Source organism: Ylistrum balloti, unplaced genomic scaffold, assembly GCF_031769215.1.
Source record: "Ylistrum balloti isolate Yb309-2 unplaced genomic scaffold, AGI_CSIRO_Ybal_v1 Utg370292, whole genome shotgun sequence".
Lineage (NCBI taxonomy): Eukaryota > Metazoa > Mollusca > Bivalvia > Pectinida > Pectinidae > Ylistrum > Ylistrum balloti.
In genome coordinates, this window is record NW_026782221.1 from 535,873 (window position 1) to 563,582 (window position 27,710).

The 27,710-nt window shown below is 34.2% G+C and overlaps 1 protein-coding gene across 1 annotated transcript in view; it reads left to right on the top strand.

Annotated features, from left to right (window-relative positions):
- Positions 1-408: 408 nt before the first annotated feature.
- Positions 409-27,710, top strand: part of LOC132553025 (solute carrier family 12 member 1-like) — a 38,604-nt gene continuing 11,302 nt past the window's right edge. Inside the window, exons 1-5 of the mRNA XM_060217229.1 lie at positions 409-864; positions 2,163-2,294; positions 7,983-8,154; positions 25,396-25,535; positions 27,297-27,407. Of these exons, the coding sequence (XP_060073212.1) occupies positions 409-864; positions 2,163-2,294; positions 7,983-8,154; positions 25,396-25,535; positions 27,297-27,407 (1,011 nt within the window). The remainder of the gene's footprint in view (positions 865-2,162; positions 2,295-7,982; positions 8,155-25,395; positions 25,536-27,296; positions 27,408-27,710) is intronic.

A 27,710-nucleotide genomic window follows, 5' to 3' on the forward strand; every position in this document is an offset into this window, starting at 1 on the left:
ATATAAAATATGTTTGTGTAATTCTGATATTGCTCCACGCAACTATAGATGAGCATGACATTAATTAGTCGTGCACACATGTGCGCCGTATTTATAAATGCGCTTTAGACTTATTTTTAGATTGATGTTTCCCTAACTTTTTCTCTGATTATTGTTTTTTTTTTAAATAATGATGCCATGACATTTACGACAAGGTAAACCTAATTCGCTATATTGTTGAAGTAGTCAGGTGTTTCGACAAGGTATTAGGAGTGTGTGTAGTAAAGGGATTAGTCCCGGTAGCCTTTGTAAACATTGTGTGTAGTGGAACACGTGGGTTTCTCGTGGCTCCGTGTTCCTGGTGCAGGGCCTCATTCTCGCCACTCCTATTGATTACTTTCTCCTGACGTCACGACAAACTCAAAAAGAATGGCGGACACTTCCATGCAGACAGTTCCTACTGTCACATTCAAGGAGGGAGCATGTGAGAATAGTTCACGCGTAATTTTGAATAATACACCAAACGACATGATTAGGAAAGTTCCTTCTACATCAAGATTCCAAGTGGACAGGGTCAATTCAGTAACAGACGATCCTGACGATGTAAACAATGCTGTTGATGATGCTGAGTCGCCGGTACATAGAAACAAAGATGACAGCCGACAGAGCTTCGATTCACCTGTATTTGGGTCTAGTCCCCCGGTTTCGCCAACGGATACTTATGCCAGCCATAATTCATTTTCAAATCCTTACGAATCACATTTTAAAACGTTTGGAAAATATACAACCGAAGCTTTACCACACATGGACCACTACAGAAATCTACTTTCTGCTACAACTGCTATGAAATCCAGACCCACTCTAGCAGAACTTCACGAAGAGAAGGTATGTTTACTTAAACTTGTTATTGGATCTAGAATGATAGAAAACAACTTTATTAAAAAAATATATATATATACATTAGAAACGCTTGATCAGGTTAAGCACTCGATACACGTTTTAATTTCCGTATTGTAAACACTTATGTATTCTAAAGTTTGGGGCCAAATAGGATAACACACACACGTGTTCAGTAAAGCGTTGCAGGTCGCTTGTTGATTGAGTGATATTGGAAGTTGTCTGATCAAATGCTGAGAATTTCTATTATTTATCAACAAATGCGTTTTCCCAGTACAAACCGTATTATACAAAGGTACACGTTGTGTTTAATTATAAGACTTTATCATTTACAGTATCCTAGTATTTGGACAATCATCCCTGTTATAATTGTGACATTTTTATGTTGATGGCATTGTTGGCACTCATTTCTTCAATAAATTTTAATGTTCTGTATTTAGAACAGATTACTCTGTAGATAAGTTGTAATCAAATTCAGTGAAAGATACTTTTCAGTAGTAGTTATGTAGCTATTTTTGGTACAAAGTTTTGATGAAACGCTTTGTTATGGGATATAAAGTTGTTCCTGCTTTTAGCTTTGTTATCAGTGGTCCTGCTATTGTTATAGCTTTTCATCTTCACAAAGAGGACATGTAGGAGCTGCATCAATATCGATTGCATGATTGCCATGCTGTTAATTGAATATACCCATGTAATATATTTTCATGTAAGTTTTTTTTATGTCATGTTTACATAATAAAATTCACATTGTGACATAACAAAGCAGATCACAGGTAGAGAACTGAAATGGCCTTAGTTTGACTTGAAAATGATGGTTTTCTCCAATACCTGTAAACCTGACATCACAAAAGCCTTCATGAAAATCCAATATTTACTTGTGTGATAAAAGAATCTTAAATTTGTTTTCATTTCATGTATGATTTATGAAACTTCTTACAAATTATCCATTGTAGCTTGCATTTATACATTTTTGGACTCGCTTCATAAATCGCATATCAAATGAAAACTTGTGAGAGATCTGATATGTATATATATATATATGCCTTCTCCATGTCGCCCCATAATATATTAAGGGATAATCCTCTGTGACTCTATATATAGAGTAACTGATAATCATCATATTGGCTATATTATTACTGAATGTCAATATCATGTACTAGGTTATTTCATTAAAGGGATCTGTTCTAGTTTCCAATCTTTGATCACAAAACTGAATGAGAATCAGTGAACATTTTCACGCTAATTTATTTTACATGAATTTAGATTTTTCTTGAATTTATTTTCAGGATAATGATGAAAATTTTCGCAGCAAAGGCAGGGACAAATTGTTAGCCTCAGACGAAAAACTTGTGGAAGAGGGTCTAAAGAAATCTAAGGAAAAGGGTGCTTTAAAGTTTGGTTGGATAAAAGGAGTGCTTGTAAGTTTCAACATCTAGAAATCACTTGATTTGATATAGCATTACTATTGTTTATTATGTTTAAAAACCCTAATGGTTTGTTTACCTGTAGGGACATTATAAATGCACGTACCAAATATATATACTACACTTTTATACATATCTGATTGTATGTTGGTTTGGTTGCCCTATGAACAGATAGAGTCTGAAGTACAAACATTAATATATCTATAGAACTGCTGTCATACTGTCAGTCATCTATAATAACCTTACAGTATTCTAGGTATATAAGGCTGGGTTTAATTTGCTTTCAACAATATTGAGTGATGATCACAAAATTTCATTGATGGAATCTGTTGCCCATTAATGGAAATTTTAGTTTAATATGATTAAAGGTAGGGCAAGTTTTATCAAATAGACATGATCAGTGCTTTACACTACTTGGAACTAGTGGACAATAAAGTGATCTATTGCGACCATTAAAAGTAGTATATAGTCCTACTGTATGTTATCAGATGTCAGTGTGAATGCCTTTGTACCTTTTTATAGGAATTTTATCACTGCTGTGTCACCTCCTAAGGCCACCTATGTACTATTTATATATTGCATAAACATGGTGGAATAGTTCATGGACAAATGTCATACCCACTGGGAACACATACAATGCATGCAGACAATCCTGTTTATGGAATATGCAGACAGAAGATGTACATATACTGGGTTTCATGTAATAGACTGCCCTGTCAAAAGTTGTATGTTAGTCTGGAAAAGATGGGTAAAAACCATGGAATGTGATCCGTTATGTATAACAGAGTGAGGAAGAGAATATATTACCTGGATAATTAGCCATGTGAAAATGATTAAATGTCTTATTATACTTCAAAACTGAATTTACTGTAAAATAAATGTCAGTTGTATGAATATATATCCCAGGTACTCTGAACACTTGTGGAATAATTTCTGAATGTTAAAAAAGTGACTTTTTAAAATCATGTTTGGAAATTGCAGTTCTGGTCCACTAATGTTATGATAGATGAAATATTTAATGTAGGGATACCAGTATATAATGTTTCATTATCCCCAATCTTGATGATGAGAAACACACTCCCTTTATAAATATATTTTATTTTACATGCTCATATCAGTATATGTACACTTCTTGAGGTATCTTATGATATATTCATAAAAAGAAATTGTCTTCAGTAGGATAATTAATTTGCAATGATAATTAGAAATGATTATAAAATCTGCCCATATTACTGATAGCATATTTATTTCATGTTAAAAGATAGAGATAGAAACTCGAATGACATTTAAAGAATATGTTAATTTGGTTAACATTTTCAGTTTTGTATCGCTGATAAGATCTTTCCATGATAAGACGTGAGAAACCTTTCTAAGGATACAACTCAAAACAAAAAACCAACAAGAAAAAAAAAATAATAAAAACAAAATGAGAGTATCAAGATAATTTTATCATACAAGTCATTTTCACAAGTCATATCAGATAGTCACAGATTGCTTGGTAAACTTTGTTTCACTATTGTACTCCTGACTTATAAAGTAAGATAATTGTCAGAAATAGCAAAACTTAATTCATGTCAGGTACCCAATGTTCATGCGAGTAAATAACAACAAAGAAAGCTTTTAATATTGACTCTACTGTGTTAAAGTCTAGTATAAATTCTTATTCTACTAAAACCATTCAATTAGCAACCCTTTAGAACCATGTTGATGCAGTACTAAATCCTAGCTTGTATTTACATAGCTACCTGAACCACTTAATGATACAATATGTATAGAGCCACTTTGGCAATGATATAATATTATACCCGTGTATAAGGGTTCTTGATTATCTGTGCCTTGTATTCACCTACAGGTGATTACAGGACCTGACCACAGACAGCACTGTGCAGGTACAATCAATCTGTGTGACTTTTATTCTTAAACTAGGCATTATAACACTGACTTGACCCTTGACCATCAAGCTCTAATATTTCAATGCTTTAGTTTTGCATTCCTTCTAACCAGTGTTGCAGATCCACAATAACCTTCCTTACAATAGGTTCATTCACAAGAACCAGCCCTGCAACCAAGACTACCATTATGAGTGATGGTACTTTAGGACACAAAGGAGTGGTCATGATGGACCAGTTGTGATCATGTTGAGCTGGACACAAGCTGTCTGCTTTTGACCAAGTACTATAGTCCCCAAAACGTCTGATACTGTTCCATTTGTAGTCAGTCCTTGGATATGTAAAGTTTAAACTCCATTACGGGATTGCGGTTGAAGTGACTAATCATTTTTTTGCTTTTTCTGTTTCTCCATATAACATTTGTATTCAACACATTATTTAAAGCTTAATTGAAACTTCATTAAAGTACAGATATTAATATTTAGATCACAAATTGAATAGTGAGCTAACAGTTTTGAATAACAGGTATATACATACTTGCTATCTAGTCACATTTTGATATAGAAATGTTTCACAGTTAAATAGTTTCATTTCAAATACAATTCACCCCTTGGTGTTAATTTCAAAATTTCAGAGTGCTGTATTAGATGAAATTTAGTACCATACTTATGTTACTGTATTGAGTAGGGGCCTGTGAATGGTAATAAGCCCAAGCATATCAATTTCAGCAATGCAGAACAGAAAAGCATACAAATGTTTATTGATTGTCCTCTGATCTTAGCCCTTCCCCCTGATCAAATCTGTGTCAGGATTATTTGTTGGCTCCTTGGCTTATCACAATTTATCTAAAAATAGAAAATAATAACCCAAATCTAAATAATGACATTGTAAACTATTGAAGTAAAAAAACTTTATATACTTGACAGTTTTACTAAATGTACTGAAGTGTCAAATTGAATACCCACCATTAATAAGAAATAGTTATTTAAAAGACATCTTTTTAGCAATCAGTGCTGTCAATATGAAACTAGTACAGACAGTAAGCAATTGACTGAATTTATGTTTTGTATATATACCCTTGTCTGTGATTTCCTTGGCCTTGCTTGGGTTAACGATATAGTAATTGCATTTAGGAGCGAAACCATCTCAGACAGAGGGAATTACTGTTCATGTCCAGGCTGATCATTATTAGGATAAAATATCGAAGTGCTTTCCCAGAAAACAAGCTTAACAGTACAGCTTTGCACTGGACATGATCAGTTTGCCTTTGGTCATGCACGCCCAGTACCTGTCATATGCCAAAGTGAAATTGTAATGTCCATGATCTTTCATTGTGATGGCACTTTAAAATGACTTTGAATGACCTCATTATTTTCAGTCAGCATAGTCACCATCTTCATACTGTAGGATCTGTACTTCAGTATAAATAAGAAATAAATAAACTTGGTTTAGTGAAATTTAACATTTTGTCACTCATTGTAAAATGCTATAGTCATGGATATGTATAATGTAAGATTTAAGTGCTATACAATACCATTAAATTGCCTTGAGACAAAAATAAGGTGGTGTCAGCCCTGTGATGTATGCTTTAAAGGTAAAATCAGATATTTAATATTGGTGTGTAACAATAACATAAATATTAGATCTATCCAATTGTAAATGTTAAACATCTCAGTATGAACCTTCAAAGGCATACATTATAGGTCTAAAAGTGATGTATATATTTGTTCTTTTATTACAATTGTTCAGTTTAGAAAACATAACTTTTACAATGTAATTATAGGGCTAAACTTATTAACAAACTGGTACATTTATATGTATAAACATGTCATAAAATGCATAACAAATCACAAGTACATGAAATTTAAAAGATTCTTCCACACAGCAATGTAAGCTAGACAGAAGATTGTAAACATAACAAATTAGTTCCCATTTACTTTTTGTCATGAATCATTTATTGGCCACAACTGCATACGGGCATGATGACTATATAAAGCAAAGTCACCATGTTATACTAAAGTAAACAACTGCAAGGATTCTAAATATGATATTGAAATAGGTAGACATTTCCAACAATGAAGGTATTCGTGTCATCCAGGGAAAATTCCATCAGTAGGTCCAATCTTGCAAAAAATGTCTGAAAGAAATGGTAATCTAGGCAGTGAGAAATACATGGTGTTTATTTTCTGTCTGGTAATCTCAGAACTATGCAGAAAAGGCAGATTTAGTACCAGAGGTCTTGAGAAAATAGTGGTTTTTTTTCTAAAATTCAGATAAATGTCAAGGACGAGAATGCAGCTGATCAATAGGCTTGAGTGTTCAGTGTCCTCTGTACAGAATATACCATATATATCCTTCAAATCTGCAATTGCTCACAGTCCGCTTGTCTTGTCAGTTTATCATTTAACCTCTAACCTGATAATATTAACGTTACTATCTGAAAGATTTCTTTATATATGTAAATATCCATAAAACATGTTTATATAACCTATACACTTTGTAAAAATGAAGTAGCTTTTTTTCCCTTGTCTTATTCTACATAATGATTAACATCAATTGATTTATAAATTATGGGCATAACATAATGAGTACGTTTAACTGTATCACCTCCTGGCTTGGGCTCTAGTCACTAAGTCCTAGTGCTGACCATGGCCTGCTTTTCAAGTAATTTATCATATGACTTTAGTGTGGCACCTCAGATTATATTGCATGAATAGGTTGTCGATATCTCTCAAAGGCAGAAGCTTATATTACTTCTGGCCAATATCGAAGTACCAGCCACATGTATATGTATGTACATATTTGTACTCGTTCTCTAACAATGTAAGCTTGAATTGCCAGACATTTGGAAACTGGCTATATTAGATGATTTACTTCGGAATCTTTTGTGAAAGCTCAGCCAAGGCCATAGCATCTTTTCTGATTAGCCATGATTCTGAGTGCTACCTGTCATATGGTCTTTAAACTATTCATTGCGGATACTTCTATTGATGAACTGTCCGGATCCCCCATCACATTAATCGCAAGGGAAACATCATGAATATGTATCTCCACTGAGAATATCTCCCGACTATATTTTTTGTTGTTGAATGTTTTACAGTGTTCATTGTTTCTTTACAAAAATGAGGTTTCTCAATTATATGCATGAATGATTGATTCATTAAATGAACAAAAAAAAAATAATATGACATTTAAAACCATCTCCAATATAATAACATACGTAGTCAACATTAATTTCTGCTCCCATTAATCAAAGGAATGTTGTTTCCTGCCTTGGTAGGGCAATTCAATGTGTCATCTAGCAAAAGCCTTGTGTTGGTTCCTACTCTTGTTACCAAGTACAAAACCTCCTCAGCTCTGATGAAATTTAATTCTTGTAGAGTGTAATGTTTTTTATTTTCTTTCCTTGTAGTTACTAGCTAGTGCCAGTGATATGTGTATTTGCCTTGAATGAACTGTAGTGACCAGCAGTTGACAATTTTCACATAAATTCTAGTAATGATGATCAATTAAATTCAAAAGTCAATTAATCACACTAAAAACTTTAATCAGTCAATTACTTAATTTCACAATCATTTTGTTTTTATAAACATCTGATAAGGTGAACGTGAGATGAGTTAAGTCTTGACAAAAAACAAAATGAGACATGGACTTGTTAGTGAGTTTTGCATATACATATTAAAAATCAAGACCAAAACAAAACCAGCATAGACTATATAATTTGCAAAATGTTTATTTAGGAAATTAGTAAGAAAATCAGAAATTGTGTATGACTGACTTTTTTGTATTACAGATAAGATGTCTGTTGAATATCTGGGGTGTGATGCTGTTTATGCGGCTTTCCTGGGTGGTGGGGCAGTCAGGGGTGGGATTCGCCACACTCATTATACTCCTGTCTGCTGTGGTCACCACACTCACATCTCTGTCCATGTCTGCCATATGTACCAACGGCGAAGTCCGAGGGGGTAAGTCTTGTCTCAAATGTGAATAACTTGCCTTTACTAGTTCATTTTCAATACATGTATGTCAATGACAGGAACAAAACCAAAGGATATCTGAATGAAAATAGTTGTTTAGTTTTAACAATTAATTGGAAGTCAGTACCACCAGTAAGTTAACTTGCTTCACAATAGTGTTGTATAGGCCAGCTAACCATATGTTCAATCTTGTTCTGAATGAAATTTGTTGAGATGAAAGGGACCAAAATTACTCTTTGCAGTACAAACAATATGTTTATATAAGAGTATGAATTTCAATTAACCAAATTAAAAGGTTCATTGATACAAATGGAATTAAATAAAAACACAGTCCAGCTAGGTAGATATTTTTGAAAATTATGTAGTGAATTTCACTTACAGATAAAAAGAAAATAAAGAAAAACACAAAGCTGTTGTCATATACATGGTGAAGCTTCAATGTTGTGAACTAAATGTATATACAAAACTTCAGTGTCAGAAAGTGATGGGCAATAAAGTGCAATACCTGAACAGTTAGCAGACAGATGTATTGTTAGATGGTAATCTTGTAGATGGCTGGAATGTTAATGAGGTTGCCTTTACCTTTATCACTATATAATGCAAAGCTACACAAACACTGAGGTTTCCATACAATATTCATATTTCAGTAATGTGTAAAAACACTGTAGACTGGGTTTGGAAATGATATGGAGACAGTTTACTATCATTCTAATTAAAAGCTGCTTCTGTGTAGGTGCTATTTCATGTCCCTTGTCTGCTGATTATGCTACAAGTACGGTATTGACCTTGTTTTGCTGCTGCGAGAGGGGCGATTTCATCATCAGTAGTATTGTTAGATTTCCTCATTCTGAAATATTCATGAAATTGAAGTTATAGGCAAGTTTGTTAACAACTATTAATTGAAGGACTTCTGTACATTTCAGGTTATTGCAATGTTTCAAAATTTAAAGATTTTAATTTGTTGTCACTCTAGGTTAATATGAAGATGAATGTTTGTGAAGCTTGTTTTTCTCTAGATATAAAATTCTTCGGTGATGCAGAACAGATAATTTTACACAGAGACTGACATTTTTGATAGATAATGTATTATGGATCAGAAACAGCCATTATGGTTCAGTTGTTGATGTATCACTCCTCCTTCACGTGATATATGTGAACAAAATGGTTGATGTTAGCTGCACCATCTCTCTGAAGATGTATCTGCTTGATGACATCAGCATATTGGTAGGCTGGAAGTTACATTATGTATGTGTGCTGGTCATTTTGTATACAGTCCACCTTGACATGAAAACAGTCTTAACTATAATTCATAAAAAATGTGAAGACTCAAAAACACAGTCAAACAATTGTCAAAAAAATCAAAGAGTGAATGACACAATAGCAAGTTCTGTTAGATAACATGATTGCAGGATTCAAGATGTCTAAACATTTTTCCTTTGTGATTGCTGAAATGGAGACATACACAATATATAGTGATTTTTAGGACTCATGATTTTGTCGTTGATCTCATTCAAATGTTTAGGACCCCCTACAGCATTAAATGATTGGATTTATGAAAATTTTAGGATTGGTGTTCTACACTTACCTGAAAAAAACCTTCAAAATTTACTGATAAATTTGGTGAAAAGTCACTGCTACATTGATATCTAAACATATTACACTTTAAAACTGTTTCCCTATTGATCAACACCATTTTCTGCATTGTACTAGAGGATAATTTCATTATGCCATTAGGATTTTCAAAACATGTGTTCAATTTTATATTTACTGTCAATAAAACTTCTCATGACTGGCACGTTGTTGAAAAGGTGAAACCCCATGGGTAGAAAACAAGTGAGTGCACATGGCTTAAAAGTTTGAATAATCAATACTATTCAAGTTACATTAATATGAAAATCAAATTAAGCTGTTGCCTTAATCATTTTTATCTGTTTTTAGGTCACCTGACACAAAGTCTCATGGTGACTGACTTATTGCAATCACCTTCATTCGGCGTCGTTCGTCCATAAACAATGTAACATTTTTCAAAAACTCCTGAACCAATGAAATTTCTAACGTTCCCTGGCCAATAATACAAGATGAAACAAAATAGTGAATTATATGGTCCGAAGCCCATGGGGGCCTGAGGGGTGGGACCAAAAGGGTCAAATTGACTTGGATTTCATAAATTTTCTCAACACCCAGATATGCTATCAAATGCTCTTTATGGATGGGAGTGTCTTCTGGTAGTTTACCAAAATTGTTAATTCCATGGCCTCAGGGTCTCACATTGCCTTAGGGGAGGGGGTAAAGTTTACTATAGTTGATATAGGAATCATAGTTTTTTCAAAGTTGGTTAGAACTATGAATGAAGGATGAAGGCTAGATGGTATGAATAGATTGATCCTAACTGACCCCTAAGGGCAGTTAGGCAGGGCCAAAAGGGATCAAATTGGCATAAATTTCAAAAATCTTCTTCTCAACACCCAGGTATGGTCCAATGAATTGTTCTTCTAGGATGGAAGGTGCTTTAATTACCAAAATCACTCTCACATTTCTTCCTGACGAGGAGGTTGACTTTACTCTAATGTTTATAGAAAAATAGCACTTTTGAGCATAACATTGTTTATTTCCCACAATTAGTATTAGTATAGGATGAGAGTTTTGATAGTAGGCAGGCTTTCTATCATCATTGCCACAATTTCTTTTTCAGGACACTTGAAAGCTACTTTCCCTTAAATCTTCATACTCAATATTGCTTATCTCAGGTGACCGTAAAGACTGCAAGGCCTCTTGTTGTATGTATAGCTTTAGCTGCCTGACTTAGCAGTTTCCATAATAGGTGATTAAGAAAAGATACATGCAGGAGTGCCAAGTGAAGAAGGAATTCCATGCCTTCATCTTAAATAAATATTTAAAATTTCAATTTCAACACAAGAGTACCTAGGCTGTTGAAAGGGTTTGTCAGAAATTTGAGGGCCACTTTACGCTGTTAGAAATGAAGCAAGTTTAGATGTTGTGGTAAATCTGGTTTGGAAAATGGTGCTTTAATGCACATGGATTGTGTAAAGTGGTAAAGTCATCCAGATTTTAATTTACTTGGCTATTGAAAATATTCTGCAAAAATATCCAAAAGTTACAATAATTATGTCCACATATTGAATGTGTATAGGCTAGGAACTACAATCTACACTAGCAACCAATTTGAATTTTTCAAAGAAGGGTGGAATTTTGTCTGGATAATATGAAACCTATAGCTAGGTTGTTGAGTGTATGACTTAAGGCTTATGTTTGGATAATATGACCTATAGCTGTTGGATAATATGAAACGTATGATATGAACCTTATAGCTTGGTTAATCGTAGAAAGTCTCTGACTTTGTATTTTTAGGTCATCTGAAGGATAGCCATCGTGCTTCGTCCGTCGTCGTGCGCCGTGCGTAAACTTTTCATTCAAACAACTTCTTCTCAAATACTAGAAAGTCTAGGGGGCTAATACTTGGCACAGAGGATACTGGCATGGAGCTCTACCAAGTTTGTTCAAATGAATGACCTTGACCCACTTTAAAGGTCACAGGGGTCAAATATGTTAAAATCTTTAAACATCTTCTTCTCATTAACCAAAAGGCTCAGAGTGTAGATATTGGGCCTGTGACATGCTGGGATGAAGTGCTACTAAGTTGGTTCAAGTGAATGACCTTGACCCACGTTCAAGGTCACAGGGGCCAAATATATTAAAATCTTTAAACGACTTCTCCTCAATAACCAAAAGGCTCAGATTGCTGATATTGTGCCTGTGGCATGCTGGGATAAAGGGCTATCAAGTTTGTTTAAATGAATGACCTTGAACAACTTTCAAGGTCACAGGGGTCAAATATGTTAAAATCTTTAAATAACTTCTTCTCAAATACTAGAAGGCCTAGGGGGCTAATACTTGGCCCATAGCATGCTGGCATGGAGCCCTACAAAGTTTGTTCAAATGAATGACCTTGGCCCACTTTCAAGGTCACAGGGGTCAAATATGTTAAAATATATAAAGGATTCATCTCAATAAGCAAAAGTCTATGAGTGCCGATATTGGGTCTGTAGCATGCTGGGAGGAAAGGCTACCAAGTTTATTCAAATGAATGACCTCTACCCACTTTCAAGGTCACAGGGGTCAAATATGTTAAAATATACAAACGACTTCTTCTCAACAAGCAAAAGTCCATGAGTGCTGATATTGGGCCTGTAAGGTTTGGCTTGCTTTTTGTCAGATGACCGTTAAGGCCCATGGGCCTCTTGTTGATTGAGAGATGCCTATCATTTCCTCTACTTTACTCTTAATTTTGGTAGTCAATTAGGGAAACTGAAGAGTACTTGCACAAGAGGGTAGTTTGGAAGAACACAATTTCTGAAAGCCATTCAAGTGATCTATAACCTAAGTGAAGAGATTACATTAGGAGAAGACTGAACTATTGACGTTAATGGAGATATATTTAGTTCCTGGTGTTCTAGTTATAATCAGAACAACCCGTAATCAGAGAGCTGATCATCATGAGATAAGGTGGGTATAGTGGAAGAAAGTCTTTATACATGTTCTGCATCATCATCTTTTAGTTCTATTTCCAGTATCATGTCCGACTGTCATTGTTAATCAGTATATAGTATTTATGGAAGAAATCTATTTTAGTGAGCACTGGAAACATAGTGACATTTTCATAGCAAGGCTTTGTAAAACAAGAAAATATCATGAATAGGGTCATAGGGTACAGAATTGATATTTCATTTTGTTTATTTAGGTTTTTGGAATGAAGATCTCTTTTTAAAAATTGTTTAAGAAAAATTATGAACCATTACACACATGTTTATACCGTAAAGCAACATATATTTGCTCCTGGTTTCTGAGAGGTGTTTTAACCAGTTAGCATACAGCAGTATATTGTGCATGGTATCTGGCTAAGTTTAACGTCTTCTCTGAAGTGACCCAGTTTACCAAAGTTCTTAAAGCTTAAATGAATTTCCCATACCAGAGGTCTGGTGAAGAGAACTAATTAACTTACCAACAGGTGCTTTTAACAAAAGATGATAACTTTATCAAAATGATTTGTTATTTGAAGTTAAACAATTCTGTTATATAGTCTATACTATAGGTATCCTGCAAGATTATTGAAAATAGTCAAGTTGTTTATGTTTCTGATGCTGTGTGTTAATGAGAAGAAATGATAACTGCATTCATATGGTTGTAAATCTTTGAAAAGTCTTTCAGAGACCACAGATTATAATGTACAACAATGTATTTTGAGAGGTTGAAAGTGAAAAGATTTTGTCCTCAATTTTGGTGGATAGATACTTTAATGGTATACTAATTGTCAGTTTTCAATTGTTTATCATTTTATGAACATGATGATTAGTGGATAAAGAGTACCCATGAAATTAATGATACTGAAGACATATTCTCCCTGAGGCCGTGATCAGCTTTTGGGAAAATTGAAATCTTTGTATAGTTTTATTGATTTTTATAGAGAGAAATATTGTTATTGTGACACATGAATGGAGGTTATTTATTTCAACTGAGAATATGATAAGGTGCTAGCAAGGTGCTTAACTACATGTAGTTACCATGAACTTGCCAGGGTACCTTGGGGACTAGTGTTTGAAATTAGATATAGAATTAAATAATGGATACTTGTTATATTTCATGGAGATTTTATGGAATAAAGATAGCTTACAAATAAATAGAATCTTTTTCCCGTTGGAGTGAGATGAGGATCTCAGCCTGAGGGGGAAGATCGCGAAGTTTGCAAACATCAAACTTTCAAAGCATTATCTCATTTCTCGACATTGTCGACATGACATTTTTGAATGGTGTTGTGAAACAAAAATGTCATGAAAGGGAAATCCCTGTCTCCACCTTTAAGTTTCCCACCAGTAAAATGGTCAGTAAAGCTATATATGCTACTGGGTAATAGATAACACAATCCCTCCCATGTTACCAATACCTGTTTGTTATAATTTATTATTCTATTTTAAGGACATGATGTGAAAGTAACAACATACTTTTCACAAATGTTAAAATTATCAACAGTTATTATTCAGAGGTATCTCGTGTGAATAGAATAGCAGTTTTTGGAATTTTGAATGTTAACAAGAGACTTATGTAGCCTGTGCTGCTCACCTGGTTTTGTCCAATATTGATTGATCTAAGCTAGATAAAAACTGTATCTCAACAACTGATATCTATTTCTCCAATTAGACCCGATATCTTCAATACCAGGTAACTCAGAGCTACTGACTAAACAAACATAAGTCCTATTCACGGAAGCATATCATTGATTGAATTTAATTAAAATATATTCAAACAGGAGAAGAGGATTAAAAAAACAATTATTATATTTCCCTATTGGGCCCTGCCCTGCTGGGGTTGGGGGGGGGGGGGCTACAGTTTCACCTTTTAAATAAAAAGAATTAAAGATTGCACCAGGGATGCTTTTGACCAAGTTTGAGTTATATCCAGTGAATAGTTCTTGAGAAGATATCATAGTGATATAGCCTAAGTTTTCCCTTTTGGCTCTAAGCTCTCTACAAGGTCAGCCTTCCATTTGTATAATTTTCACTGCTATCACCAAAGGATATTTCCAATAAAATATGAGAGACATCCTGCTCAAAGTTCTAGAAAAGTAGTTGTTTATAGCAAAACAGCAAAATTTCCTCCTTTTTGCTCAGCCATTCAGTCCCCTTTGGGTCAGCTCTATCATTTATACAACTTTTAATCCTCACAACCTAAGGATGCTTTCAGTCCAATATTATTGCAAAAGCAGTGCATAGAATTCTAGAGGAATCTTTTATCTCAATATTGTCTAATTTCACCTTTGTGGCCCTGTCCCTAAGCCTCTTGGGCAGCCAACCCCCTCAGCGCCCTGTGGGTTTAAGTCTGATCATTTATACAAGTTGGAACCTCCAGCAGCTGGTGACTCTTCCAGTCAAATTTGCTTGAAATTCAGTAAGTGGTTAAGAAGCCATTTGGAGAAATCATTGACAGATGATGGACACTGTGGTACAGCTTAAGCTGACCTTTGCATAAAAAACAGCCAGAAAAAGGAAAACCTGCAAGTCACAAATGTCATTCCTCAACTGGACCTAACTGTTGCTATCCTAGAATTGTAGATATATAGCATTATATTAAGCTTTAGCCAGGAAAAAAATTCTATTAAGTCACCTCCTGACTTTGTGATTGATATAAATGTTGCTTAGCGATGCAGTTTTCAGTATTCTTTGTCTAAATATGTTTTGTTGTAACAGTGTAAGTTGACAGACATGAACAATGTTAACACTAGCTTTATTATGACTTCAAATGATTCTCATAAATGATTCCCTGCACATTAACACATCAAAGAAACTTAAGAATACACAAAGGCAAAGCCAATTTAAGGATCACAGAGAAATATTTATAGGATATATTTTTTATCCAAACCTTCCAGAGTCAGTGATATCAAAATCATTTAAGTTTTTGTCTATATATACATGTGTATAGAGAACTACTCATTGGTTCTTTAGGTGGCCCTGGCAGGTTTTCAATGACCTGTATCAGTACACAAGGCAGGTATATCGTAAACAGATCAAAGAACTGGGCTTTGCTTTATTTGGCTGGAGTGTAACCAGCAGCTGACTCTGACAGAGAATTATCTACAAAATTAATGTAAACTAAAGGATATGACAGATGGAAATTACTTCCTATAGGATATGACAGCTAATGCACAGTATGGTGTTTGCCTTCAAAGTTTTGCCATTTATAATAATCATCTGTCCCAAAACAAGACTGTAAAAGATATAGGTAAGAATTCTCAACACCCAAGAATCATCCAATAGAAGGAAATATATCTCTGTACAGACCAGCGCATGTTTTCTGTTCCAATTTAAGTGTAGCATTTCCGTAGCCTTTCTGAACATTTCCATACCATTTCTGAAGTAAAGCATTTTCAGCTTCTTGTTTGTAAATTATTTGTTGTAAAAATCATACATTTCACAAAACAAAATGATTGTCAAAATTTTTCATTTGACATCAATAGAGTCTTATTTGTAGTATACCTTTTTTGTTCAGATTATAAGCCGCAACTTTTTTCCTTGTGAGTTGAGTGTACAGCTTATGTACGGTTGTGCTTTATATCTGAAAAAAAAATAATTGTAGCGTACCAGTACGGGATTGTACTGCATTTTATACAAGTACCTGCCCAACACATGTTTGTGACGGGAACAGATCATGTAGAACTGTCACTTGTAATCTTAGACAGGATGATTTGAAGATTGAAATGAAAATAACATTCTCCTGGATATAATCATACCTTTTAATATGAATCATAGCAACATGTTCTTGACTTTCACACTTACTTCACAGCAGTTGCATGAAGGCATAGCGGAAGTTTAAAATAGCCTTTGGCATCCTGGGATTGATAGGTCATCAGGAGACAGGTCAAATTCTAGAACAACCACCATGCTTGTTTATGATATGAATGGCTTTGTGTAACTTTCTAAAAGAAACAAAATGGGACAAAAAGAATGAAAGGTCCTTTGGTAGTATATGACACTGATGGAGAGCTTGTTTAGTAAACTGTACGTAACATCAGGCCCTACATCTGCATAGAAAACCATTGAAGACCCAAGCCAAACAATTTTGACAAGTGCTATTTTATTTTTTTGATATACATCAATAAAATAAACAATTATTTATGCATAATTCATTTGCAAACTTTATTAAATGTGTAGGTGGCAGTCTTGATAAACTGCCTTCCATTGTCTGTATATCTACAAACTTTGGTCAACATAGTGGTTCTGACATTGCAAGAAAGGATGCGGCTTATATTGCGGTGCAGCTGATATAAGGATCAAATAGAAAAAATCAATAAAAATTGGCTCTGCGTCATATATACTGATGTGACTTATAACCTGGAAAATGCTGTATATAATTACACTGTCTCAATGACATTATTTTGTATGCTATATTATGTGTGTGTTGCATCTGTTAAGGCCCATTTTTTATGTGATATGGTCAATAATGGAAATACCTGTTAACTCATAAGTCCATGGTTAAGTATGTATTTGTTGGTCAAAATTATTTTGACTTCAATGAAGTTACCAGAGAAAATCAGTATCCAGGTGTGTCATGCAAATGTATAAATGATGCCCCGAGACGTTGACCTCCTCACCTGCAACCTGTATTAGATTATCTATCACAGATAAAAAGCTCTCAACTGGGAATAAATTTATTTAGTAGAATATAACAGCCTAATGTGTGAACTCTAACTATCAAGTTTTTTTAATAGGCAGTCGAAAGCATGCCTTGGTGACTGTTGCAATGGATAAGTCCAGCAATTTGTGTGGATTGAAATAAATAGACAATATTACATACAAGTTACGGTAATCCTTTCATATATATCATCTACATATATGTTCAAGATGATGCTCTGTTTTAAACTAATAACAAAATAGTTTGTTGTAGCTTGACAATCAGCATTTCTTACAGATCAAAAAATATTCTTGTTTTTGAAAAAAATGAAGATTTTAGCAACGTTTCTTAAGCATTATCTGTAGCACTTTCATAGCATTTCCAAACCATTTATGTCATCCTACCATACTATTTGCATAGCATTTCCATACCATTTCCATTTGAGATGGAACAGCATACATGTATGGGACTGTGGGTTTCATTCCTTGTTTTAAAAAGACTGGGGAAATATTTAGTAATGGTCAGAATACTAATGTACTAAGGAACAGAATTCTTGTGTACCAGATACATATATATTCTGCTGATATGGATAAGATGAAGTTGGTATACATATTGATCAAGCCAACAACCTTACACTCAGAACTTTCTCTAGCCTACTTGATTTTTTATTCAAATTGCATAAATTGCACTTGAATTACCCTCTAGATGTATTACTGAAATGTGTACATGATGAATTAGCTTAAGGTTGCAAGTACATTTACACATTGAAAAGATTTGCAGAAAATAAAAACCTTTTAGACACGTTCAGTTTCAATCAATCATAATGTATCAGTGGTCTAACCTCACAAACAGTACACAGAAGCAGGGAGTCTGGGTCTATGATGTCTATAAAGTCCTCCCTGGGCCAAACTCCTGTCAGATAAGTCATCTAAACTGGTACATTAACAAGCTTGTATCATTTATGACAGGGAGAAAGTGTGGTAATTCTGAAAGGCTCATATTAGCAAACCCCAGATCAAATATGGAATCCTTGAGGGAATATTAAGGTGCTTTTTATTCTGCGCTATCTCAATTAATCTGAGTTGTATATGATGGTGTAACATTTCAGTGGTGCATTCAGTACTGTGCTGGTATTGATTGTATGATGTATGTTAGCAAGCATATGCCATTCCAGAAGAATGTTACCATTACCAGACGTTTTATTGCCACCAGCGTGCAGACAGCACTTTCCAATCTACCTTTTACAAAATACACCTGAATAAGCAATTTTACAGGTTCATTAGTAAAGTTTTGCTATTATCTAAAAAATACTGTTTACAACTAGGGTCTGTAATTTTCTGATCAATATTTTCAGTTCATATCAAAATTACAATTAATTGGAGGTAGAGATAAAAAGGTCTCTTTGATAGTTTGGATGTACATTCAAAAATGTGATTCAGAATGTGCTACTATATTCTGTAGTGTGTGATTGATTAGGCAGTCTTCTATAGGTCACCTGAGACAACGTCTCATGGCCCAGATGATGACCTGATGCCATCGCCTCATGTCCAGCATCATCTGTCATGCATCATTCGTCAATGAAATTTTTGCATCAACTTTCCATTGGCAAGGCTAAACCAAAATTGTGATTGTCCTACTTCTCCTGAAGGAAGGATTGGATCTTGCCCAAATTTGGTCTTATGCATTCTTAGGTGAAGGAGGATCAATTTTATATAAATGGTGGGTCTGCCCCATGGCACAGGAGGGGTAGAGCCAAATAAACTGGAACTTCTCCATGCATGGGACATGAATATTTGGCTGGTTTAGAGAGTGTTTAGTTTGTAGAAGTGAAGCAAGGTGACCGGGCAAACTCCAATATAATTGAACTGATTCTATTTGCATAAACCATTCATCATTTATACAGTACAGTTTTGAATGGTTTATTTTTTTAAACACTTTTTAGTCAAGCCTTCTATCCAGTTGGGATACATTCGTCCGTATGTAACATTTAGTTACTTTCATGATCGCCGGGCAATGTGTAGATTTCTTTTTGACTAAAGTCACATATAGAATACAAGTGTCACTGTTACTTAAACTTTGACTTTTTCACCAACATTTTACTCTACAAAACATTTTTTCTGTAATTGGTCATACATATTACAGAGAAAATTGAGAGGAATTGGTATTGGGAAGGTTTGTAGTACTATGATAAAGAGGATGTCATTCTGTACATGGCCATTTCATTCAGTTTCAAGAGGTGATCAGTTTTGAAAAGGATCGGTTGGGGATGTGGCACTTTATTAGAAATAGAGCAAATATTTTAAGATCTTACTGGGCCATGTTTGGTCTGAAATATTCTTGGATAAATGGAGATCAGTTTTGTATAAGTGATTGGTCTTGACCCCTTGGTTGGGAGTTGTTGGGCTCAAAAGGGGAAATAGAGCAAATCTTTCTTCTATAGAAATATCAAGATTCTGTCCGAATTTGATGTAAAGCATTTCTAGGCTACTTGTTTTTATAAATGGTTTTGCTAACCCTCTGCGAGCAGAGGGAGGGCAAGAGGCCAAGGCAAGAAATCAATATAAATCTTCTGAATTCCTTTTCCTTTAGACTGGATGAAGCAATTTCAGCCAAACAAAGCCAGGCGATCCTTACAGGCCCTATTGGCCTCTTGTTGCTGGTTACTGAACTGATGCACATTAAGAATGTTCAGTATTCAGATTCACAGATTGCTTCACTGCCACAGAAAGATATATGATTAGTGCTAAACTTCATTAGTTAAGATCATTTGGTGTTCATTAGACTTGATATATTGCCATTACTTATTGATCAAGTCTACCTTGTACACTGTCTTCCTAATCCTATTAATCTCAGTGTCTTGTACATAATTTTTCTACTTTTGGTCAGCCAGTTTATTAAATTTTTTCTTTCTTTACCCTAAATTTTTCTCACATGTAATATCTTTCCATTTTTCTTATAAATTTCTGGAAAATCAAATGCTGATGCATGTGTTAAAGCCTAAGTGAATTTTTGGTCCAAATTAAGCCAGGCTGAAATTGTTAGCCTTTATCTTGTCCTTTAGAAGTATGGAAGCTTAGTGAGCTGATTTTGACTTCTGTTGGTTAGGGAAAATCCTATCAGGATATAAAATGTGTTGTAATCAACACTATAGAAGGTGGAGAAAGTGATTATTTGCGGTCACTACAACTGAGGACTGCACAACCCTTAATGTCAGTGTCAAGTAGTATCCTGTGATCATAATATACAATTATTGATTGAGCACCACATCCTTATTAACGATTCATAGGACCTTGAATCACCCTATTAGTGGTGTCGTATGTGGTCATATTGATTGTGGATAAAGAGAGATATGGTGAATATCAAGGGTCCCGTTTGCCTCCACAGTAATGCACCTGACCATGAATGTACCTTAAGGTAACATTTGATCAGTGTAATAAAGTGATCAGGTCATGGTTGGGTTGTAATTATAGCTTTGTCTCAGCTATAACATGATGTGTTGTGTACCACCATTTTTAAAACAGGGGAAGATCATGAAGTCAAGGCCAAGACATCAATCAATAAAATCATTGTCTATTTTGGTAAACAAGAAACATGAAAGTCATTATACTTTATTATAAAAACTGGTCAAAGTTTGAGGTAATCACAGAGACAATAAAAGTAAGACAATACTTTATTATAAAAACTGGTCAAAGTTTGTGGTAATCACAGGGACAATAAAAGGAAGTTTGAGATAATCACAGGCAAAATGAGAGAAAGGCACAAATCTTATAAGAAATTTCCATCAATGTTTTGAAATCATGGTATTGTTCTTTCTGATGTGATTGTTGGTGATGTTCAATATACTACATATGTATGCATATGTTATTGTTATTTTTCACTGCATGCACATTGCTCACTTACATATGGTAAAAATATATCACTGGATTTGATGGGAAGGATATTAACCAAGAATGTGTAATAATGATAAGGACAACACTAAATTAACTTGTATCTGATCAGGAATGTTTTTATATCTCTGTTTAGAGGGCAAATAGAGTCATCACCTCAGTGTGTTACTTATAGATATATCATTTTCACCTAGATATTATGAGGCAAGCCATCTGGGAAACTTATAAAGTGTTATCCTAAGGATTGAGGTGTCTACACCATGCACAGAGAATACATGTTTATTTTTCTTTCACATTTTAAATTGATGAACACTTTTCGACCTTTTCACCAAAATATTACAAATTGCACACACATATATATATATATATATATGTGTGGAGTTCATGAAAATCTGCCATTATTTAATTCTGATAAAGCAATGACCAGTAGTTAATGTGTCATAGATGTAATAGCTGTCTTTCTCTCGGTAGTTTAAGACAGAATGATCTTTTCATAATCAGAGACAGGAACACAGCAGTGAAAAAATTGGAGCAAAATAGACTCATACTACCATTTTTCAGGGTTGAAACATGTTGTTCTATACCATATATCTGTTAAATCAGATATCTCATGCAGATTGAAACACTGTTCAAAGTTGTTCTATATTTCACATATCAGTTCCTTGGATTGAAATACTTTCAAAGTTATTCTTGACAATATATATCAGTTCATAGGACTGAAATGCTGTTAAAGTTGTATTAGATCTGACACCTGTCAGTTCCTGATGTAGACATGTCCTGAAAGTTGTTCCAGGACCTTACACCTATCAATTTCAAGGGTTGAAATGTTATCAGAATTGTTCTACTTATTACACTTGCCAGTCCCAAGGGATGAAACACAGTTAACATTGTTCTAGATATTACATGTTTCAGTTTCTGTAGGGTTGAAACTCTGTCAAAGATTATCGAGATCTAGTATGCCTATATATCTACTGGTCTCAAAAGTTGAAATCCCTCCTAGATATTTTAGACGTTGTGCTTACCAGACACAAATATTGAAACATTGGCCAAGATGTTGTGATAGTCATTACAGCTAGCCAGACCTGGTTTATATTGTTTTCAGAAACATAATGAGTTTTGTAAAAGTCATTCTATTTCCATATGGTTGAAATATGATTGAACCTATAACCTTCACAAATATATACATCAAGAGAGCAGTAGACTTTTGGCTGTAATACTATTGTATGTTATATTATATTGTTGACCTGAACACGTGTATAGAAATGTTTCCTGACAATGTTTACACATATTCTGGCTGTAGTTTTATTGTCTCCTTCATAATGACAAGCAAATATAGGATGTCATCGGGGTCGTAATATAAACAGAGTGAATGCTAATAAATGTTGATAGCTGTCTGGATTTGGTCATAAAGTCGTCATTTTGGTCATGTTTTCGTCTTGAAAGACTAGCACAGTATAGAACCAAGTGAATGGGTGACTGAATATGGCCAGTATGATAAGGAAAGTGATAATTGTTAACAGGGAGATTGTGTTGCCAGAAGTAGATTTGTAGTTGGACCTGAGCTTTGGCTGATTCAGTTTTCTAAATTCTTAATGAATTCGTTCTTTTCAGCTTTTTTTGTACAACTGCAAAATGAATTTAGTTTTGATGAACAATTTTGTTTGATCAGATAAAGGTCATTACACATGTAATGAATTTAACAAGCAGCAGCAATAAAGATATGTGGAGGATGTATCAGTTGGTTATCAGAGCTATCTGATCAATAGGACTGGTTTGGGTTTTGTATATATATCTGGACCAGGGATACCAATATTTGGTTCATTCCATGCCCACACACTATAACAAGAGAGTGGTTAACCATAGGTTGGTAAAATGGTTTTATTTACAGTACACAAATGACATTTCTATTTACAATTCAGAAAAGAAAATTGACTACTTTAAATTGAAAATTGTGAAGTTTTATTTTGGATAGCTGATCATGTTGTAGTGTGTTAATTACCAATGTGTAAACAGGAAAGTATCTCGGATCACTATGTAATCCTTATACATGGGCAGTATCTATATCAGGTTTAGCTACCTCCACTTTTCAGAAAATTATGTCCTTTTTGGGAACGGCAGGGATGGGTTGAGGGGAAGGGTACGAGTTGGCCCCCGGAGGACAGTTCTAGTTTCTAAATGTATTTAAGATTTGTAATATTGATTACACTACATTGCTGATATTGCATTTTTTCATCGTTAGCTGTGTCATACTCTACTTTCTACTGAGTTGTATCCTACATTATTTTATTTAAGAATGATAATTAGATTTAAATGTAATTTCACACAAGTATGTAAGGAATGGACTACACTGTGTTAAGTTTGGAGATGAGTGTAATTTACATCTAATTAATGTAATAATGAATTCAGGATGTCAATATCCATAAATAGATATTGTAAACTTGTGTATGTGTGGCTTTTTTTTATTTGATAATTAAAGATTTTGTAGTTTTATCAAAACTTTGCAGGAAAACATGATATATTCTCCATGTAAGTCATGAACATTACTTTAATTGGTTGAGCAGAATTCATTACCATGTTTTGGCTTTCTATTATCATATGATGGATTGTTTAAATTCTTTGTGGTCATTTGTCATTATGACAGTGCATGTAATTAGGGGAACGAGAAGTTTGGTGCTACGAAATTTCTCTGAAACATTCACATGTATCGTGAATGAAGTATGTTAATTTTCTTTCTTGTTAAATACAGTAAAATGCTTCAGGAATAATTGAGAGTTAAATAAAGTGAAAAATTAAGGATATTCCTGCTGTTTTGGGGTGGAAGGAATGTTTATATTGATATGGACTGATGTTTAAGTGTGATGTTCTGTTCTTTAGTAAACACCAGGAATGTTGTAACGCAAACTTGATTCCGAGAGCTAAATCAATATATAGAATCCACATTCTACAGCAACTAACAAACTGCATTAGAGCCATCTGCTCACACTTGTAATCAAGATGGTGAATTCTAGAATTATTGACAATTAGAGGTGACCTTGAAAAGTCCTAAAACAAACCTGTCACATTTGACATTCTTTTTACGTCATTTGTCAGAATAACTCTCCTCATAGCAACATGTAAATAGCATTCAGATAGATTATTTACATCAGAAGTTGGAGGTCAAATGTCTGCAGTTCTTGGTTAGCATGGACTTAAACAAATGATATTTAAACTGATAAATACCACTTGATAAAATTTTATGAATTTGTTTTTTTGTATGAGTAAAAGAACAACACGTTTGTTCTTAAACACAAACTTAACTTCACCTACGACATTAGTGATAATTTGTGTATAATCTACATGTACCTGTTTTTATGTCACAAAAGTTCAAAGGACAAAACATACTGAATTAGACTGAACATAATTTGATGAATTTTCACATCTGTAGAGCTTTAAATAAGGCAAAATATGACACTATCCTTCTACTCAATAATTCAAATATACAGAAAGTCAAGTTCATATAATAAGGTATCTTGGTCAAAATGTCAGATAACTAATTCTTGCCTCGTCTGTGGATTCAGTTATTAAGTCCCAAATTGACTCCTAGTCTGGTCATTATCACTTAATTCAAACAAAAACAACCCCCAAAAGACAAGGGGGAAAAAGTGAATGGTGGAGCAAGGTTTTCTTTCATATCTTTAATATGAATTCATTGGACCTGGTTAAATTGCTGGTGGACAGACAGCTAGTAGTTATTTTGGGCATTCTGTAGAGTTCTATAGTATGGAAGTTTCAGGTTAGTTCCTTTTTTGTCTATCTATTAAATATTATCAAGAAAAAATAAGTCCATTGGTTCTCTTATGTACTAGGTAGGTAATCAGTATGCATGTTTATCAAATGAGAAGCATAACGTTTTATCTCATCAAAAACATAACCACCATACTCTGAAGTTGTATTCTTCTTTTTTACCTCATTTTGCAAATATTTAGTACAAAATGATCCTCTTTTGTATGTTCTGTGTTTTCTAATTTTCTTTAAAGGATAGATGGATAGTTGCCAAGGGCAGGCAATCCTAGTTTCTGATTTTCTTGAAAGGAGAGATGGATAGTTGCCAGGGGCAGGCAATCCTAGTTTCTGATGGACTAAATATTGTTGAATAACTTTGAGTTTGTTTGTTTACATACAGGTGGTGCCTATTTCATGATATCACGAAGTCTAGGACCAGAATTCGGGGGTGCCATAGGTTTGGTGTTTTCTGTAGCCAATGCTGTGGCGGTGGCCATGTACGTGGTTGGCTTTGCAGAAACTGTCAGAGACATCCTCAAGGTAACTCTTAATACCAACTTCTAAATGCAGAGAAAGCAAGTCTTTTAAACTGAGATTAAACTTTTAAGATATTTCCATTTGATGATAAATATTTCCGTTACATGTAATGACAGCTATAAGATTATGTAATGTTACAGTTTAACATGTAATAGGTTTGTTTTTGATGTGTTCTGTAACAACAGATTAGAAATAAGTATGTAATCTTTCCTCGACATCATAGATAACAAGCCAATGTGTAATCTTATATAATCCTTACTAATGTTATTCCAGCTATTAACCTTCAACTGATCTTCAAAGGCTAACATAATCTTCCAAGTGACCTAAGGTCAGGAGTGGGCATATTACAGAATAATAGCATTTGTTACTGTTGACTTTTCTGCAGAAATCCAATAGATATGTGTTGGCCTATTGCCAGACATGGGCTTATTGTTGGATAAGTACTATATAAATCTGTTTGTATTCCACATCTGTGTCCCATCAATCTTTATGTTTACATAGAGCTGTGAAGTAGCTAGATTGCAAGTCATCGGAAGGATGTTCTAAAACTCGACCATCAATCTTAAAAAGTATTATTTCTTTTTTTTATTTTCCATTTTAGGTAAAATTGATTACCTAAAAAACCAGTCAAATCCTGGTTTCTGAATGGCAGATTGTGTCATAAATTGTTACAATTTACTGCTGATAAAAACAGACTGTACATAATCACTGTCTAGTCATATGAATTGACATGAGAGGAAATTTGCATTAAGGAAATGTTGTTTTCAGATCTGACTTCCACTGTTTTCAAGATTCATATGACACAATCAGAACAAAATCTGTCTCTGGCATTTAAACATTCCATTTAATTAACTTCTTCTCAATAACCAACAGACAAAATGTCGTGATATTTGGCTGGTGGCTCCATAGGATGAAGCTTGACAAAGTTGGGGAAAAGAAGTTACCTTCACCCTTACTCAAGATCACAGGGATCAAATTTGTCAAAACCTTCTAACAACTTCTTCTTATTAATCAAAAGATACAGAGGCAACATATTTTGCTGATAGGTTTTTAGGATAAAGCCTGACAAAGTTTGCAAAAAAGATCTAACCTTGATCCATATTCAAGGTCACAGGGGTCAAATCAGTTAAACCTTAAAATAACTTTTTCTGACCAATCAAAAGGGCCAGAAGTATGATATTTGGGTAATAGACTTCCAGGATGATGGGTTGGTAGGTCTCTGTGATAAAGCTGCCTGACGAAGTTTGCTAAAAAGAAATGACCTTAAACCATATTCAAGGTCACAGGGGTCAAATTGTCAAAACCAGTAAAAGACTTCTTCTGGTAAACCAAAAGTCTGAGAAGCAGGATATTGGGTGTAAAGGATTTTCTAGGTCAAATTTCAAGAAAAGAAAAAAATAACATTACCTTTTATCCAGGTCACTGTTTAGAGTTGAGTGTAAGAAACTCTTTGTTATAGAAATTGGTTAAAATTGCTTGGATGTGCCTAATCTGAGTGCCAATGGTGGATGCATTTGTAATAAGAACAGAATCTATGTTTGATGAACATTGAACGCCAGTGAGTAATACAGGCCCATTAGGCCTCTTGTTTTATTCTTTGTATAGACTAGTTAACCCCTTCAACAAGAACTGAAATCTGCACCAGAACAACACCAGTTCCAGGAAAACCCTAGCTACTGGCAGACAGAATCATTAGTGATCAGGAACTTATTAGATTAACAGATCATTGGGCTTATTGATTTTCCTTAATTTCTGTTACTGTAGGTAAACAACGCCCTAATGGTTGATGAAGAAAATGACATCCGTATCATTGGTGTGTTAACCATTACCTTGTTGCTGTTCATAGCAATTATAGGCATGGAATGGGAGGCGAGGGTATGTGTTAATGACCAACATTTTTATACCTTGTGCCAGTAACAGATAAAATTTTCAATTTATTTTGACTCTATAAATGACAATTTTCATATTATTACAGATGATGTAAACTAAAAAATATGAAGAAAATAAACAAGAAAAGAAAAGGCTTTGAATGTATTTCAGTATCACTTTTGTGTTAGAAATCTATTTGTAGAACAGTATTATTTTGTTGATATAATAATATTACAGTATTGTTTAGGTTTTATGAGTATATTACCATATATTCTTTATGCTGGAAGAGTATCACAGTATAACAGTATT